General features: G+C 37.9%; 2 protein-coding genes across 2 annotated transcripts in view; both read left to right on the forward strand.

Annotated features, from left to right (window-relative positions):
• Positions 1-257, forward strand: part of cables2a (Cdk5 and Abl enzyme substrate 2a) — a gene marked incomplete at its 5' end in the record, with an annotated part of 86,994 nt that extends 86,737 nt beyond the window's left edge. Inside the window, one exon of the transcript XR_014595497.1 lies at positions 245-257. The remainder of the gene's footprint in view (positions 1-244) is intronic.
• A 2,518-nt stretch (positions 258-2,775) lies between these two features.
• LOC310988282 (uncharacterized protein) lies at positions 2,776-7,941 on the forward strand. The gene is made up of 2 exons (XM_083974814.1): positions 2,776-2,987; positions 7,475-7,941. The coding sequence occupies exons 1-2, from the start codon at positions 2,836-2,838 to the stop codon at positions 7,776-7,778; spliced, it is 456 nt and encodes a 151-aa protein (XP_083830940.1). The 5' UTR covers positions 2,776-2,835; the 3' UTR covers positions 7,779-7,941.
• The last annotated feature ends 8,059 nt before the right edge of the window (positions 7,942-16,000 follow it).

The raw sequence follows: 16,000 nt of genomic DNA on the forward strand, positions 1-16,000 counted from the left end.
TCTGCGGCAGAAAACATTTTATCTTGTCTTTCACCCTCGGTTCTTTTCTCCATGGGAACCTCTTCGGTGACGTTTTCCGCCATGTCTGTGCTTTCCTCCATTATAACACGTATCCGTTGTCAAAATACTGTGAAAATGTTGTCCAAATTTTGTCAAAAACTTGTTCAACTTTTGTCAAAACGTTGTCCAAATATCAACACATCAACAAACTCTGGCGATTTAACTGGCAGAATGAATCCACGAGTCTCTGTGACGTCGTTTTCCTTTCAAACATCAAAGCCACAGATGGTGATGTCACAGCTATCAAAGGAAACGATGACACATCACAGAAAAGAATGGTGTGATGTCACACATCCAAACGGCTCTAAATGATGATGTCACACATCCAAACGGCTCTAAATGATGATGTCACACATCCAAACGGCTCTAAATGATGATGTCACACATCTGATGATTCTCTAGTGTGTTGACCCCTCAGAGCCACCGTAGAAAACTGTCATATGGGCAATTCTGTAGCATATGTGATGGCTTCAATATATGTATGAATGAATGAATTTATTTATTTCAGTATATCAAGCTTATATAACTGAAAGGGTGTAGGTTGAAGCCAAAGCTTATATACCCCTACCCCTTTTACCTTAAAAAAAAAATAAATAAATAAATAAAAATAATATATATATATACACATTAGCATAATACAATAGGATCAGATCACAGACATTTGAAATTAATCAGTACACTTACATTTCTGATCACAACAAAATAAAGAATTGTACACAGCGCATAACCCAAAATAGTACAAAATCATTGAACTTAATTTTCCATACTGTAACGAGAAATTATGTTGTTCTTATAAAGTTTTTTAAAGCTGACTAGAGTACAGCATAATTTAATATTTTCAGGACAATTATTCCAGATGTTAACCCCTCTAACAGAAAGACAGTGATTTTTTACAGTAGTTTGAGTCTTTGGTTTCTCAAATAATAGTGGTCTTCTCAGGTTAGAACTGGAATCCTTCATTTTAAACAGATTCTGGATATCTTGAGGAAGAAGTTTATTTTTTGCTTTGTACATGGTTTGTATTGTAATGTAATCAACTAAGTCCCTGAATTTCAAAATGTTCAGGCGACTAAATAGTGAGTTGGTCGGCTCACGGAAAGGTTTATTACTGATGATTCTTATAGCCTTTTTTTTGCAATAAAAAAATAGAATTTGTATTTGTTCTTATTTGTATCTTTAAAGATGTCATTTATTCATCTAATTTTTATTAATTTTTTTCATGGCTTTCCTGTTCCATTAGTTACTGTGTTATAATATAGCCTGTTGAAACGCTGACATGTTTTACTCAGTCCTATAATTTATTTGTTTATTTCTAGGATCCCCAATAGCTGATGTCATGACATTAGGTATTCTTCCTGGGGTCCCCAATGCAATTAAAAAAATAACATAGTACATACTGGGTAGTCACAATCATTGCTGTTACAGATCACTGTAACATCTCATCATATACAGTACACAAACAGCAAACGGTCTAGTCTAAACTACATTATTATTTACAAAGAATACATCGTACATCACATTACATTACCAAAGCAATTCAACCCACAAATAATTCCTACAATAAATTATTATGCGTTATATATTTTAATTAATTGAATTTACAATTAATTTAAATAGTCTATTACTACCTTTTTAAAAATGTGTTTTGATTTAATATTTTTTTTATGTTATTAGGTAATGTGTTCCATCCTATGGCTCTGTATATTACAGTAGGCTATGTTTTAAAAAGTTTGTTCTTGGTTTAGGTGTCAGTAAATTATCATATCTTCATTGTCTGGTTGCATATTTGTTGACATTTCTGGTGAACGCTATCTGATCTGAGAAATATTGTGGTTTTGTATTGAAAATTTGTATTGAAAATGATTCTGCTTGTTAGATTTGTATGACTAAAAAATAATTTAAAAAGGGGGGAAAAAGGAGAGTATTTTATCTGTCACCGTTTTATCTCTACTCCATAGACCAAGTGGTTCTCAACTGGTGGGTCGGGACCCAAAAGTGGGTCGCGGACCGTTCTGGATGGGTCGCGGACAGCTGGTCAAAAAAGTTAATAATATTTATATTTTGAAAAATAACTTATTTTGAAAGGCACACGAGACACGCGAACACATGCAGTTGTAATGGTCCTCCTCAGTTTCTTATTATTTGCTCCATTTGCTCTGAATGCAAAGATATCAGTTTCTTATTAATGTGGCCTGAATGCAGTGAAAATACCTTGTTTTGTGGGTCTTTATTTTGTGCAATTTGATATTTATTCACTTTTGTGAATATGCTCTGAATGCAGAGATGCATTAGAAGTCAAATATATCATTTTGCTGGTCTCCATTTTGTGCAGTTTGATATTTTTTTATTCACTTCCGTACATGCAGTTGTCATGGTCCTCCTCAGTTTCATTCATGTGCTCTGAAATGCACTTTGCTCAATAAAGAGCAAAATTAGTTTTTAACAGCTTTAAAAAAAAATCTTGGTTTGAATTCTATAAAAGTGGGCCCCGACTTAATGACCATGGGAAAATGTGGGTCCCAGAGTGAAACTAGTTGAGAACCCCTGCCATAGACTACTACTCACAGTGCCAGGCTGCAGTACCACATGCGACCTGAGGTGGCGCTGCAGCCGCCGCTCCGCGCGCTCAGTCCGGCCTGGACCTTCTTTCTTTAACAGTCGTTGTCGCCAAATACGGAAACAAACCTGGAACAAACATGTCGGACGTGTGTGTGTTTACCATGGTGTTTACATTTGTGAGTGAGTCTGTGAAGTCAAACTGAGACCTGAGGCTTCATGGAGGAGGCGGCCGTTTTCTCCCGGTTCGACTCCTACGACTTCGCCGCCGACCGGAGGTTTCAGGACGGACTGAAGGTTTTACAGCAGCGGCCGGAGAGCAGCGGCGACAGAGAGAGAGAGCTGGAGATGAAGCTGTTCTTCTACAACAGGTGAGTCTGAAAGATTACAATGTTGTGGAAGCAAGAACGATTAGAAAGCGATATTTGTCTTATCCTGTCCCTCAGAAAACAAAAGAGATCACATTTAAAATACTGAATGACATTTATCCATCAAACCACTTCCTACATATTAGATTTAATTTGGATAATAATATGTGTGGTTTTTGTGAGAATGATATTGAAATAGTAGAACATATTTTCTTTGAATGCGAGTATGTTGTACAATTTTGGACTTAATTTCAAAACGGGTTGTTATCTAAACACATTATTTTGCACCCATTAAATTGGATGTCGATCAAGGTTGGACTACATTTAAAGGAAAATAACTTGGACTTTTTGGTGAACATTTTAATTTCCCTTGGGAAACATTTCATCAACAGATGCAACCCCACTTCAATGGATGGATAAACGAACTCAGAATGTATAAAAAAATCTTTGCATTACATGAAAAGCAAAAATGCCCTAAAGTTATTTTCTTTGCTGGACTTATTTACTATTGTGGACTGAGACCCTCACGTTCTCTTTTCTTTTTGTTCTTGATTGATCAAGATAGCTGATTCAGCACTGTGAATTTATCCATTACCAATGTGCCTTTAATGTTTGTATTTGAAGTTACTTATAAAAAACAACAACAGGTGAGTCTGTCTCACTCTGCTGCTGTATATATACTGTATGTGTCTTATTGTAAAACTCTTAATAGCAAAAAAAAAAAGCAAACACCCTGACTGAACTGATTTCTCATCAACTAGATCAATAACGTTACTTTATAGTATTTCAGTTTTTATTATTTGTGTCAGTGCTGTTCCTACATTTCACAGTGCAGTTTAGGCGAAAATAGTGGGGTAATAGACCGCAGTGAAGTTTAAGTTGGATATTTGACAGACATTCGGCTCCTTCTCAATACATTAAACATTCATATAAAATATAACATGTGTTCAAATGCAATAAAAACAAGTGTGTGTCATGTGACCTGTTGGCTCAAAATCAACACAGGATGGTAGGGCTAAGCCTCCTCTATGACACACAGCTGTTTTTATTCCATTTGAACACATGCAGTGATGGGAATAACGGCGTTCAGTAACGAGTAATCTAACTAATTACTATTTCCACCGTTACAACGCCGTTACCGTTACCGACAATTAAATGAGGCGCGTTACAAACTACTCAGTGAAGCCGTTGTCCTCCGACTTGGCTCATCTCAGACACAGAAGCTGCTAAACTGTTTTTGTTTTTCTCCCTCCTCTCCTTTGGTGAGGGGAGGGGGGAGGAGGGAGGGACGAGACAACAGAGAAATGAGCAGAAATGTTGTTGTTGTAGTGAAAATGGGCGGGCTCGTGAAGACGCGAATTTACACAAAGTCAAAACGAGCGATAAATCGCATTTCTCGCGTATCTCGCGTTTGGCCGCGCGTATAAACTCGAGCGAAAAAAAAGCGTTCCTCGTGTTTGGGTGAAAAGGACGAAGACGCGAAGGTCCCGTCGCCATAAAAGAATCGCGTGTAGCGTCGCAAAAAAAAAAAAGTCGCGTCTACCGCGTCTCGCGCCTAATCGCGTCTTTGCGTCACGGCCTTTTACACCGCGGACGTAACGAATAAACGGTGACGGTGTGAACGAACAACATAGAACAGGACCAGACGTGGCGTTGTTTCCTCTTTTCACCTACAGCTCCACTCTCCCTTACTCACACTAACTACTGTTATTGTTGAGAGCAGAGGATTGTGGGATTTGTAGTTTTTGACCAATCGTGTGCTCTTTCTTTTTGTGATTTTTCCGGTTCACACATGTTTGTTTTTTTTAGGGGCAAATGCGAGTGAAATGCTCGCCCATGGCGGGCATAAGAAAATGTAAGACCTGTCTAAAATTATTTAAGACTTGAACACAATAATTCAACAAATTTAAGACATTTTAAGACCTAAAATTTAGATTTTCACATTTTAGACTTTTTAAGACCCTGCGCACATACCCTGTTATTTCATATAAAAGTTTAAGTGCATACATATTTTATGATGCTGTGTATTATATATTTAAGACCATCTTAGAATTTTCTAATAAATTTAATACTTTTTAAGGCCTTAATTTTAGATACATGAATTTAAGACTTTTTAAGGATCCGCAGATACCCTGTTGTGCGCTCGCAGCAGGACAGATAATCAGATGGATAATCGGTAAAGTTAATAATTTCACTTAATGTGGCCATGAATAAATTAATTTCGATGTTTCGCCTGTTATTAAACGCAAATCTTGAATAGGTCTCCGCTGTTTTCACATTTAAAAAGGTCTTTGTTGTCTTTGTACAGAGACAATATGAGATTTGCTTGTAGCCACAGCACTTAAAAAACCCACTGTAACCTATTTTCATAGGCACACCAGCCTCGCTTTCAATAAAACACACACTCGCATTCCATAATTGCGATCAGTGAAATATATGAAAACAATAAAATACAATTTAAAAATGAGAGAAAAAAAAATCCAAATTCTTCGACATATTTAAACTTAAAAAAAAGAAAGAAAAAGTAACGCAATAGTTACTTTCCCTGGTAACTAGTTACTATTATAGTGAAGTAGTGGAGTTACTAACTCAGTTACTTTTTGGGAGAAGTAATTAGTAACTATAACTAATTACTTTTTAAAAGTAACGTTCCCAACACTGAACACATGTAATATTTTATATGATTTTTTAATATAAAGGAGCGAATGTCTGTCAAATATCCAATTTAAAACTAACTTCACTGCGGTGAAAAGTAGTTGTTTAGACAGATTGACCTTTGATCATGTGACCTTAATATATCTTTTATTTTATTTTATTTTATTTAAAAAAAAAAAACTAGGTCTAAATGAAAGCTAGGATTGTACACTTTAAAATGCTACCAAACATTCCTTCATAATAACATATGAGTAAAAGTCTGAAAATGAGCACAAAACAGGACATGCCCCCTGCGTTTAGAGGCCTATTTATTGCAGGGGGTGGATAATAACTTTATGTGCTGATAACTGTCATAAAGCTAACACTTAGGATGGATTATTATCATACAAAAGCATAGCATCTATGGACATGTAACTTTTCAAAAAATGTTACTAGATTTTGCCACCTTGACTTGAATGGTACCAAAGTCTGGTTCGGCCCATGGACTAGGCCTATTGCTGTTTACCACCTGACACATGTTTCCTTCTCTCTGAATATCTGTGACTATTGTATTGTTACAGCTTTTGCAAATTTGAAAAAGTTCCAGCAACAGTAACATTTATATTATAACTTATATTTCAAAATGAGTCCTCACTGCAACGAATTAAGTCATAATTGTGTGATATTTTCTAACTCATTGTATGGTAGAAAAGTGATAAAAATGCATAGCCTATATTGAATGTGATGCAGCAGGAATGAAAGGTTGTTTATTTCTCAGTTGCCAAATGTAAGGTTTTATGCATTTGATTAATTAGAATTAGAATTAGAAAAACTTTATTGTCCCGTCGAGGCAGGAAATTCATCTTTGGTCTCACTTATAGACAAAACAGTCAGAACACAAACGCTTGCCAGCAAGGCTTACATGAGACAAAACAAAGTCAACAGCGGTCACATCACATACAGATAGTAAAAATAAGAATAAAATAAAATAAAATAAAATCCCCTTTACTGTGTCTTGTTTATTATGCAGATGGCATTGATTAAACTGATTTGATCAATGCTGAACATCTGCCTCAACCAGGAACAAACTCAAAACTAATACAGGAAGTTTATCAAGATTTTACCTTGGCACAAATGTTTTATATTCCTAACTTTTACCTCACTATATTTAAAGCAGAAGTGAGTGATATATTTGTGTTAATATAAGTCTTAAATAGTTATATCTTCCGACAGCAATCACTTACATAGAGTGTTTGGACTGAAACACGGGTCTCTCAGTCCCTCTGCTCTGCTCTGAGCCGAAGAGAAAACATTTATCGTATCCTACAGTTTTTATCCAATGAGGAGAGAGAACGGCATGCAGGGCTGTGTGTGCAGCCAAGGGACGCCGTGAATGTGGTGACGTAGCGACGAGGACTGTTATGGTGCGTTCAAGGAAACTCGTATTTTTCCGACCGTGAAGTCGTACCAGTTCGATCTGGTGCGAGTTCACCGGTCGGAAGTTACGAGTGGCCGTTATAGTGACTTTCACCGGTAAAACAGGTCGGAAAAACACGAGTGGGTTGCCTGGAACGCTACAAAGTCGTAAGTTGTGACTTGAAGCTGTAATTTACGATTTCAAAAGCCTGCCTGGAACGCAGCATTAGCGAAAACGACCGGATCACTCACTTCTGCTTTAATCAACAGCTATTTATTTTACATTTTGCAGACAAAGACATGTGGTCCACACTGAAAGTTGTATAAACACTTTTACTTCTGATACTTAAAATAGTTTGCAGTTGATACTTTTATTCTTAAATAATGAATGTTTTCACGCCACAGAAAATTAATTAATTTACCATTACCACCTTCTCCAGGTTTGTTGAGCCCATCGACGGTTTGAGCTACAAACAACGGAGCTCAGCGTCTCTTCAGGTGACAACGCCTTCATCCGGTCCAGGCTCTGACGTCAGTGAACATCTGGCGGCTGCTGCTGCTGCTGATGAAACGCCCTCAGAAACAGAGACCGAGGTAACGCAGCTTTCCTTTGCAGAGGTGATGCGGCTCATCCAGGAGGGAAAGGAAGTGCCCGGGGCCTTAAAACTGGACATTAAACCGAGCAACCAGAGTGCGACCCCCTCTCAGATGCAGAGGCTGCTGAAACCCTGGGAGTCTAAGTGACCTTCACCTCTTTATGACAACATGTGTATATATATATATATATAAATCATCATTTTTAATAAAAGAGAAGAAAAAAGTCCAACTAGAGCACGCCTTGACCTGTTGTCTGGTCATTAATCAGGGATGCAAACGGGTCAGGACCAAAAAAGAGAGGAATTGTCTGGCCGGGGGGGGGGGGGGGGGGCTCACCATTAACAATATCACAGAAAAGTCTATTTCCAGTAGTTCAACCCCAACCAAGTATTGAGTGCATATAGATGGACAGTTTTCAGAAGGCCAACATTTCTATATTAAAAATGCTTTAAAAAAATAAAAACCATTGCAATATTTCAATTTTGGAGATACAGATTTTTAGGTCTTCACTGAATGTTAGTCATAATTATTACTATTAAAATAAACAGAAGAAATAAAGACATGGAATTTAACATCCCATTCAGTGTGTAATGGACATATAGGCCTATATAATGTGTTAGTTTCACTTTAATTGAACACATTCTACATCGCGGAGGCGACGTCTCTCCTTCACCTCTGAAACGGGGCAGAGCTCCGTGGGAGACACCTGCCTGACACAGCAACGGACATGCACGGGGGGAAAAACGGCAGCGCCGTCGCACCGAATGCACGCGGATACGTCGCGCGTCAACATTGGAGGTCGGCAGTTATCAGTATAACCAGAGACAACCATGAATGAGTTCGCCTCAGTTTCACGTGATTGTCACTGTCAGCCTGTTAGAAAAACATTTTACTGACCCCAGCTGAGACCTAGCCTGATGCATCAGCCGCTTATTTCATTACATTTCATATAGCGTCTGAACACGAGCCATAGGGATTCGTTTGCTTCCGGGAGGCGGTTGCTTCCGTTTGCTTCGACTAATCGCTGCTGCTTGGCGGTGACGTATGCTAAAAACGTCTTTGCCCTCCAAAAAATTCGTCAAACATGCTTCTTGTTCTGGCTTTAAGTCTTCAATATCCGGAATAGTTTCAAGCACAGAGCGTATAGCTTCGCCGACATCCATCTCGTCAACTGTTTACCGCAGCTTGGGAACTACACCGGTATTTAAGTTTGGGCGCTTCAGTTCAACGTCATCGCCCGTCATCGCCACATCTGCTCGCTGATTGGTCCTACCGTTTTGGCGGACGGAGCAAACCGAAACGCATTGCTAGTTTCCTGACTACATGGTTGAGGCAAATGAAATTCGCCGGAACCAGTAGGCGGTGCCAGCCTGGCTAGCTGAGACCCCCCCCCCTCCCAAAAACAAAAACTCTTCGGATCTGAACGATTCACACAAGTCACCTAATTGGTCATGAAAAAAGCGAGTTTCGCTTTTCGGCGCGCTGTTTGCATCCCTGATTAATATTGAACCCATCTCATTTCATTCATTTGTTTATTTGTAACGGGACTCTGCATATTCATAAACACACAAAAATAGCTTGTTGTAAATATGTCAGATAAAGCTCAAGAGCTCATTTCTATCCGTAGTCTCATTGTCCCTCCATCTCTAACAGATATATGACTGTGGCAAAGGTGTTAAATTTACTTCTATGAGGTAGTAAAAAGTAGGGGTGGGAATCTTTTACTGTCTCACGATTAGATTCGATTTTGATTTTTGGGGCTATGATTCGATTCAAAATCGATTTTCGATTCAAAACGATTTGATTCATAATGATTTCTGCTTCAGTCTATCGGTGTGCAAAGGATCCTCATGATCTACTCCAGTCTGCTTTGCAAGACAGAATGAATAAAGTGTCTTTTTCACATTTATTGAGTTTTAAACATGTATCCATGCTTGTTGAAACGGTTGCATAAAAGCAATATAATGTATTGCTTAAGTAACAAAGTGCAGTTAAACATACAGCCTTTTAAATTCTAAGGAAATGGAGGCCTACAGCCAGCAGATTTGTTTCTTTTTTCTTTTAATTGATTTTGGGACATTTTATATCGATTCTGAATTGTATTAAATGAGAATTGCGATTCTTACGGGAATTGATTTTTTGGCACACCCCTAGTAAAAAGCTTTTAATCTGAAGAGCGGAGGAGAACTTCCTGTGTTTGGTTCAGTTTCACCATTTTGTCTCATGTTCACATCAGAGGCTTTAGAGAGGAAAGACCTGAGCTGCGTTCAAGAGATGTTGAACTGTGTCTGGAATCGGTTATCAACAGGTTCTTTACAGCAGTGGTTCTCAAACTTTTTTACATCAAGGATCCCTAAACTGACACAAATTAGACAACGGACCCACATTGGACAAAATTTCGAAGCAAACACACAAATATTTGTTCTGAGAATGAAGAACATTACTTTTTTTTTAGTCAATGTACGTTCAAATTGGGGCCAATGCGTGATTTTTTTGTGAATATTGAAAGAATTTTCTGGAAAAAATGGTAAGATTTCTAGAAAAAAAAGTTAAAGGTGTACAGAAAAGAAAATTGAATTTGAGCCCACTTTGGGTCATAAAATTAATGTGATAACTCATCTTTCAGACGTTGTAGGCCAAACTTTGTGCAAAATTCTATTTTTGAGTAAATCCGGGATGAAAGTGTGTATTTTTTTTTTCGCATTGGATAATGCAGGCGCACGGATTATACGTCAGCCTGTACACGATTCACCAGCCACTGATATTGGATCCGTCATCCGTCATTCAAACGTCTGAGACACACACACACACAGGGAGCTCGGTCTCGCCCCAAGCTTTGAATATCCCGCCCGCTCGATAACGACCAATCAAATTCGTTTTCCTCACTCGGGTAAACTCGTGGTGCAGCTCGTGACAACTCGTCGCGACACACAGGACAAACGGCCATTTCTGTACACCTTTAACAATTTTCTAGAAAAAAGTGGAAAAGATTCTCAAAAAAAAGTTTTTAAACAATTGTAGAAAAAGTGGTAATTTCTTAAAGAAAAAAAAAAGTTAAAAATCTTTTAGAAAATAGTGGTGAAATTTCTCAAAAACAATCCTCGAAAGAAGTGGAAAAATTTCTCCCCCCCAAAAAGAGGTTTTTTTTTTATTCTAGAAAAAGTGGTAAAAATTTCTCAAAAAAAAAAAGGAGTTTAAAATTATAGAAAAAAGTGGTAAAATTTCAAGAAAAAGTTGGAGATCCCCGTGAACCCTCTCAAGGACCCCCCCACTTTGAGAACCACTGCTTTACAGGAACAAACTGGACACCAAAACGTTTGATCAATGTATTGGATTGATTTTTTTTTTTTAATATATACTGTATATTAAGTTTTTGGTTCTTTTTTATAGACAAAGAAGGTTTCTTTACCTTGCCGACTAGTAAAGAAACCGCCTTAAAAAGAACCAAACAATAAGTATTCAGTAGACATAATGATTTTTTACAATATAAAATGTTTTCTTTCAATGTTTTTTTTTAATAAATGTGGATCAACTAATCCTGGTTAATTAATTCACTGTTGCCTTCACACTAACACCCGTTCATGTAACTGAGACAGGATGAAGCTCATTCTCTCTCTGCAGGTATCAATAGATTTACCGCAGCACAGTTGTGATCAATGTTTCCCTCTGGTGGTGAAATATGAGTTTGTGTCAGTTTTATAACATGTTCAGTGTAACTTGATTAAAAAACACCAGGAGTAACAGAAGAAACACAGTGTAGAGTTTATTCCAACAAAAAATGTTGCAGCTCCAGAACAACGTTAAACTGTCGACTACATTAGAAACAAAGTCTGTTCAGTCATGTAGATGTTTTTTAGTTTTTGACTCAGTAAATTAATCTTTTTTTTTTTTCTTTTTTTTTTTACAAAATTATTCAGAACATAATAGAAATTCAATGATTAAACACACACACACACACACCTGCTGATAGTGTGTGTGTGTGTGTGTGTGTCTATTCATTGTTTCCTGACCTGCTACTTGTTCTCACTTCCCTCGGTCACTTTTTCATTTAATTGAAAAACACATCCAACATGACAGAACATCTGGCGCCTTTCAAGAGTACAGGTTAAAAAAAAAACATAAAAAACAAAACCAAAGACACATACAGTACATGCAAAGTTAGCACCGTTAGCGTAGCACCATGAGGAAACCGAGCCCTAAAAACCGTCGTTGAGGTAAAAAGACGTCGACCACGTCTGAACAGTCTGATCCTTCACACACGGACACACAGACACGACGCACTAGTGTGAACAGGAACCAACGGTCGACTACAGGAAAGTAAACTCACACCTAAAGGCAGCACCACGATCATGAAGCTTTAAGGTAAAGTCAGACATCGCCTGTTTGAAAAATAGAAACCTGACTTCACCTGAACAGTACTGATGGTTAAACAAACTAATATAAAAAAGTATAAAGAAAAATAAAACACATGCAAAAATAACCTTGAGTTTGAGATGTGCGTGTGTGCACCTATAGTTATATATACATACAATAAACAATTAACAATAAACATCACTGCTGCTTAAAGGGATAGTTCAGCCAAAATTAAAATTTCAATCATTATCTACTCACCCTCATGTCGACTAAGGGGTGGGAGAAGTTTCAGAGTCCTCCGTGCCTTCTCGGAGTTACGGGGGGGGGGGGGGGGGGTCCGTGCAGCAGTATTTGTCCATATAATGGTTGTGAATGGTGCTCCCTTTTCTTCGTCCAAAAAGACACACCAAAAAACATCCAAATACCTCCATGCTGCTCGTTTGTAATGCACTGACACAGGCAAAGCAGTGAACTGAGACACTGGGAGCTTTCGCTACAAACAAGCTTCCAAACTGAAGGGAAAGATCTCCGCACACTTGGATCTATGCAATTTCACTTAAAAAAAAAAACTTTAAAGTGAAATTGCATAGATCCAAGTGTGCGGAGATCTTTCCCTTCAGTTTGGACACTTTTTGATACCTCCAGCACCTTGGCAGAGAGCCAGCCGGGTGAAGCGGCAGCCCCCTTTTTGCTACAAACAAGCTTAAAATATAGAGTTATTTAATTTTTTTCGGAACAATTTCTCATGTCGGGGCTTCAATACAAGAGGGACATTACAGACGAGCACTATGGAGGTATTTGGATGTTTTTTGGTGTCTTTTTGGACGAAGAAAAGTGAGCTCCGTTCGCTACCGTCATATGGACAAATACTGCTGCGCGGAGCCCCACTGTAACTCTGGAATTTGAATTTTGGGTGAACTATCCCTTTAATGTTTGTAACACTTTCTTTCCTACTGGTGGCACAGCGGGGCTAAAAATCACTATTATTATTCTCATTTCTCATTAATTTTCTGGTGCTTATAAAATATCAGGGCAGAATTAAATATTTCCATATTTTCATTACAATGTCTGGAAGCATTGAGGATCATAATCTAAAACATATTTTAATTTTAATCAACAGTCTAACATCCAATAAGGTTAAGGCTTAAAAAATTGAATCAAGGTTAACAATTTTTAATCATCTATTCTTCTAAAATTAATTTCAAATAATCCCATTATTTATTTGGTTCATGAAATGTGATAAAATACATATGCTCATCACATGAACCTGAACACGTTCAATTGAAAGCAAATCCTAAATATTCAAATTACAGTCAGTGGGTTAAAAAACAGAAAAGCAGCAAATTCTCACAACGAGAAACTGGAATCATCGGATTTTTGGTCTGTTTAGCAAACAATTGATCATTGATTATTATTGATGTAGCTGCAGATTGATTTCAGCTCAGGGCTCAGTGCTTTGTTAAAAGTGTAAAGAGTACAAACGTTTTGAAGCTTTTATCGTTACAGAGTCGGTGTGTTTGTGTTGTTGTTTGACCCTGAGGAAGACGAGTTCTTGTCTCGTGTTAAAGACACAATAATGAACGCTTTTTTAACTGTTGAACTTCAACAAAGAACTGAACCTTGAATTGTTCGACCCGGAGCTTTGAGCACACTGTGAAATATGGCTGCTTTGTTATTTCCTAGAAAACACACGTTATTATTGTTATTAAAAGGGACTGAATGTGCAAAACCATTGTTGTGTCCTGTGGCAGGAACATGTGTCCTGATATTGTATAAATAGAAACAGATAAAATGTTTGCAAAACCAGTGACGTGATTCAGACAAAGTCACTGGAGCACCACGGTAACATTAGTGTAATTTGGTTTTAAAAAAAATATTTTAAAAACCTGTTGAGTTGATTCACTGTCGAAGTAAAAAAAACACACAAAACTATTCACAGCTAAAGACAAACATGATTATTAGATCGGACTTCTGTGGTGAGATTACACAATCAAGAAATATAAAAAATCTGGTTTAAAAAAAAATTAAAGTTTTTTTTTTTTTCATTTATCATAAATTAATAAAAGATTAAAAAAGTGTAACTGCAGATTCTTAACCAGTAAGTCAGTGTTTGAGGTAGAAACCTGGAGCCTGTGACGCGAAGCAGCTGCAGCAGCTGGACGACCTGAGTCTAACGTGGCGATCCTGAATAAACCCGTTATCACGAGGCTGGTTATCAATACAGTACATATTAATATGGATTTAATATTAAACCGTTAATCAATAAAATAAATACAGTACAGAAAACAGTTGCGTCACAAAGAGATAAAAGATGCTAAAATGTTCCACCGAGCTGATGATGATTGATGACTTTCACATCCTAGGTCTTAAGTTTGATCAATTGTTAATCTCGAAATATTGATTATAGCAGATTTTTGACTTCATAAAAACGCTGTTTGTTCAGTCTCTAACGTAATTATCTATAAAATCATGATCGATAAAAACGTGTCTGTTTTGTTACGTGTCGCTTCACTGTTAGCGAATCATCATCATGATTTGAAGTGAACCAGCCTCTTGATACTGGAGGAGTGAGCTGGCGACTGTCTGAGCTGCTTCACGCTACAGGCCCGCTACTGTTTGATCACAGCACCGTCGTTTATCAAAGGAAACCTGTAAAAAAATACAAAAAAACTGAAAAGTGTCTGTGCCTGCTGGTGGTAGTTGGTGGTAGTTGTGGTGTTGGAGGGGGGATTAAAAGACGAAACGTTTCTACAAGTCAAAAAAACAGTAAAAATCCTACATGACGTCTGAACCAGCCGGTGATACGAGGAGGCAGGAGGAGAGGAGTGAGTGGATTACCGCCGACGTGACGTGACGCTGACGTGACGCTTCACCTCACAGTTGTTCACATTCACATTCGAAGTAATCCTTCAGCGGAGCGAAGAGGTGCCGGATGACGGGGACGCTCCAGGATCGGCCCAGGACTCGCTGCCGCTGCATCCGACCCATGTTGTTCACGTCCGTGTAGTGTTTGGGGAAGCCGAAGACCCTGGAAGAGGAGACAAAGGAAAAAGTTAACATACGAGTGATAAGGTAAGAGTGTGTTGAAACGTTACTCCAAAATGTTTCTCGGCATATTGTTTTAGAGAAGAGAAGAGAACAAGAGACATGAACTAACGACCCTTTTCCGCTGTACAGTGCGAGCATTTAACTCAAATATGCGCCCAAAAATAGAATAGAAAAAATAAAAAGGAGCACATGTGCGAGTACAGACTTCAACCCTTTCATTCGCATTTTGCTCCATACAAAGTGGATCAAACTAGAGAACGAAAACACAGAACTCTTGTGGAGAAAAAAACAAAAAGGTTAATTTAATCCAGAGAAACAACTGCTGATGCTGGTGCTGAATATGTTGATCTGCCTATTTTGTGATTTTTACAATCGGCCTGAGCCCATTACCTACGACGCTTTCAAGTTGTAGTGCGGGAAATTTGTTTGTGTATTTTATTTTGAAAATCAACCGGGTGTTTTATTTTGTATTTTATATTTTGTTCCAGCACATTTTCAGCTGCTACAGTCTGACGGACACGTTTATCACGCCACACACTAACACCCTCCCCGTCCCATTCATGCTTTGGAGAAGTCTTTTCGACAGCTGTAGCTTATTTTGTACATTTAACCAGTTTGTTTCTATGTTTATTCCTCTCTCATTCTCTCTCCCAGAAGTCTGATTTATTATGGCTCCAACTTATCTATGAAATAATATCTTACATGCTTAAAAACGAAGACAATTTATCATAGAACAACGCAAAAAAATGTTGTTTTCGTTTTTAAACCACGCGTAAAACAGCTCTCTGTCACTATCCATCTGGTCCAATACTGGAAACACTCATCGACTCAATGTCGCTAGTTTTCTCGTTAGGAACTTATTTGGTAAAGAAAACCCCTTAGTGGGGTCTGAAAAAGTCAAACAGATCTCTGGTAGCTGGTGTCATGATGGGATAAATAATTTTTCAGGACAACTCAAGCTTTTCCAG

This window comes from Trachurus trachurus (assembly GCF_905171665.1).
Source record: "Trachurus trachurus genome assembly, chromosome: 7".
NCBI lineage: Eukaryota > Metazoa > Chordata > Actinopteri > Carangiformes > Carangidae > Trachurus > Trachurus trachurus.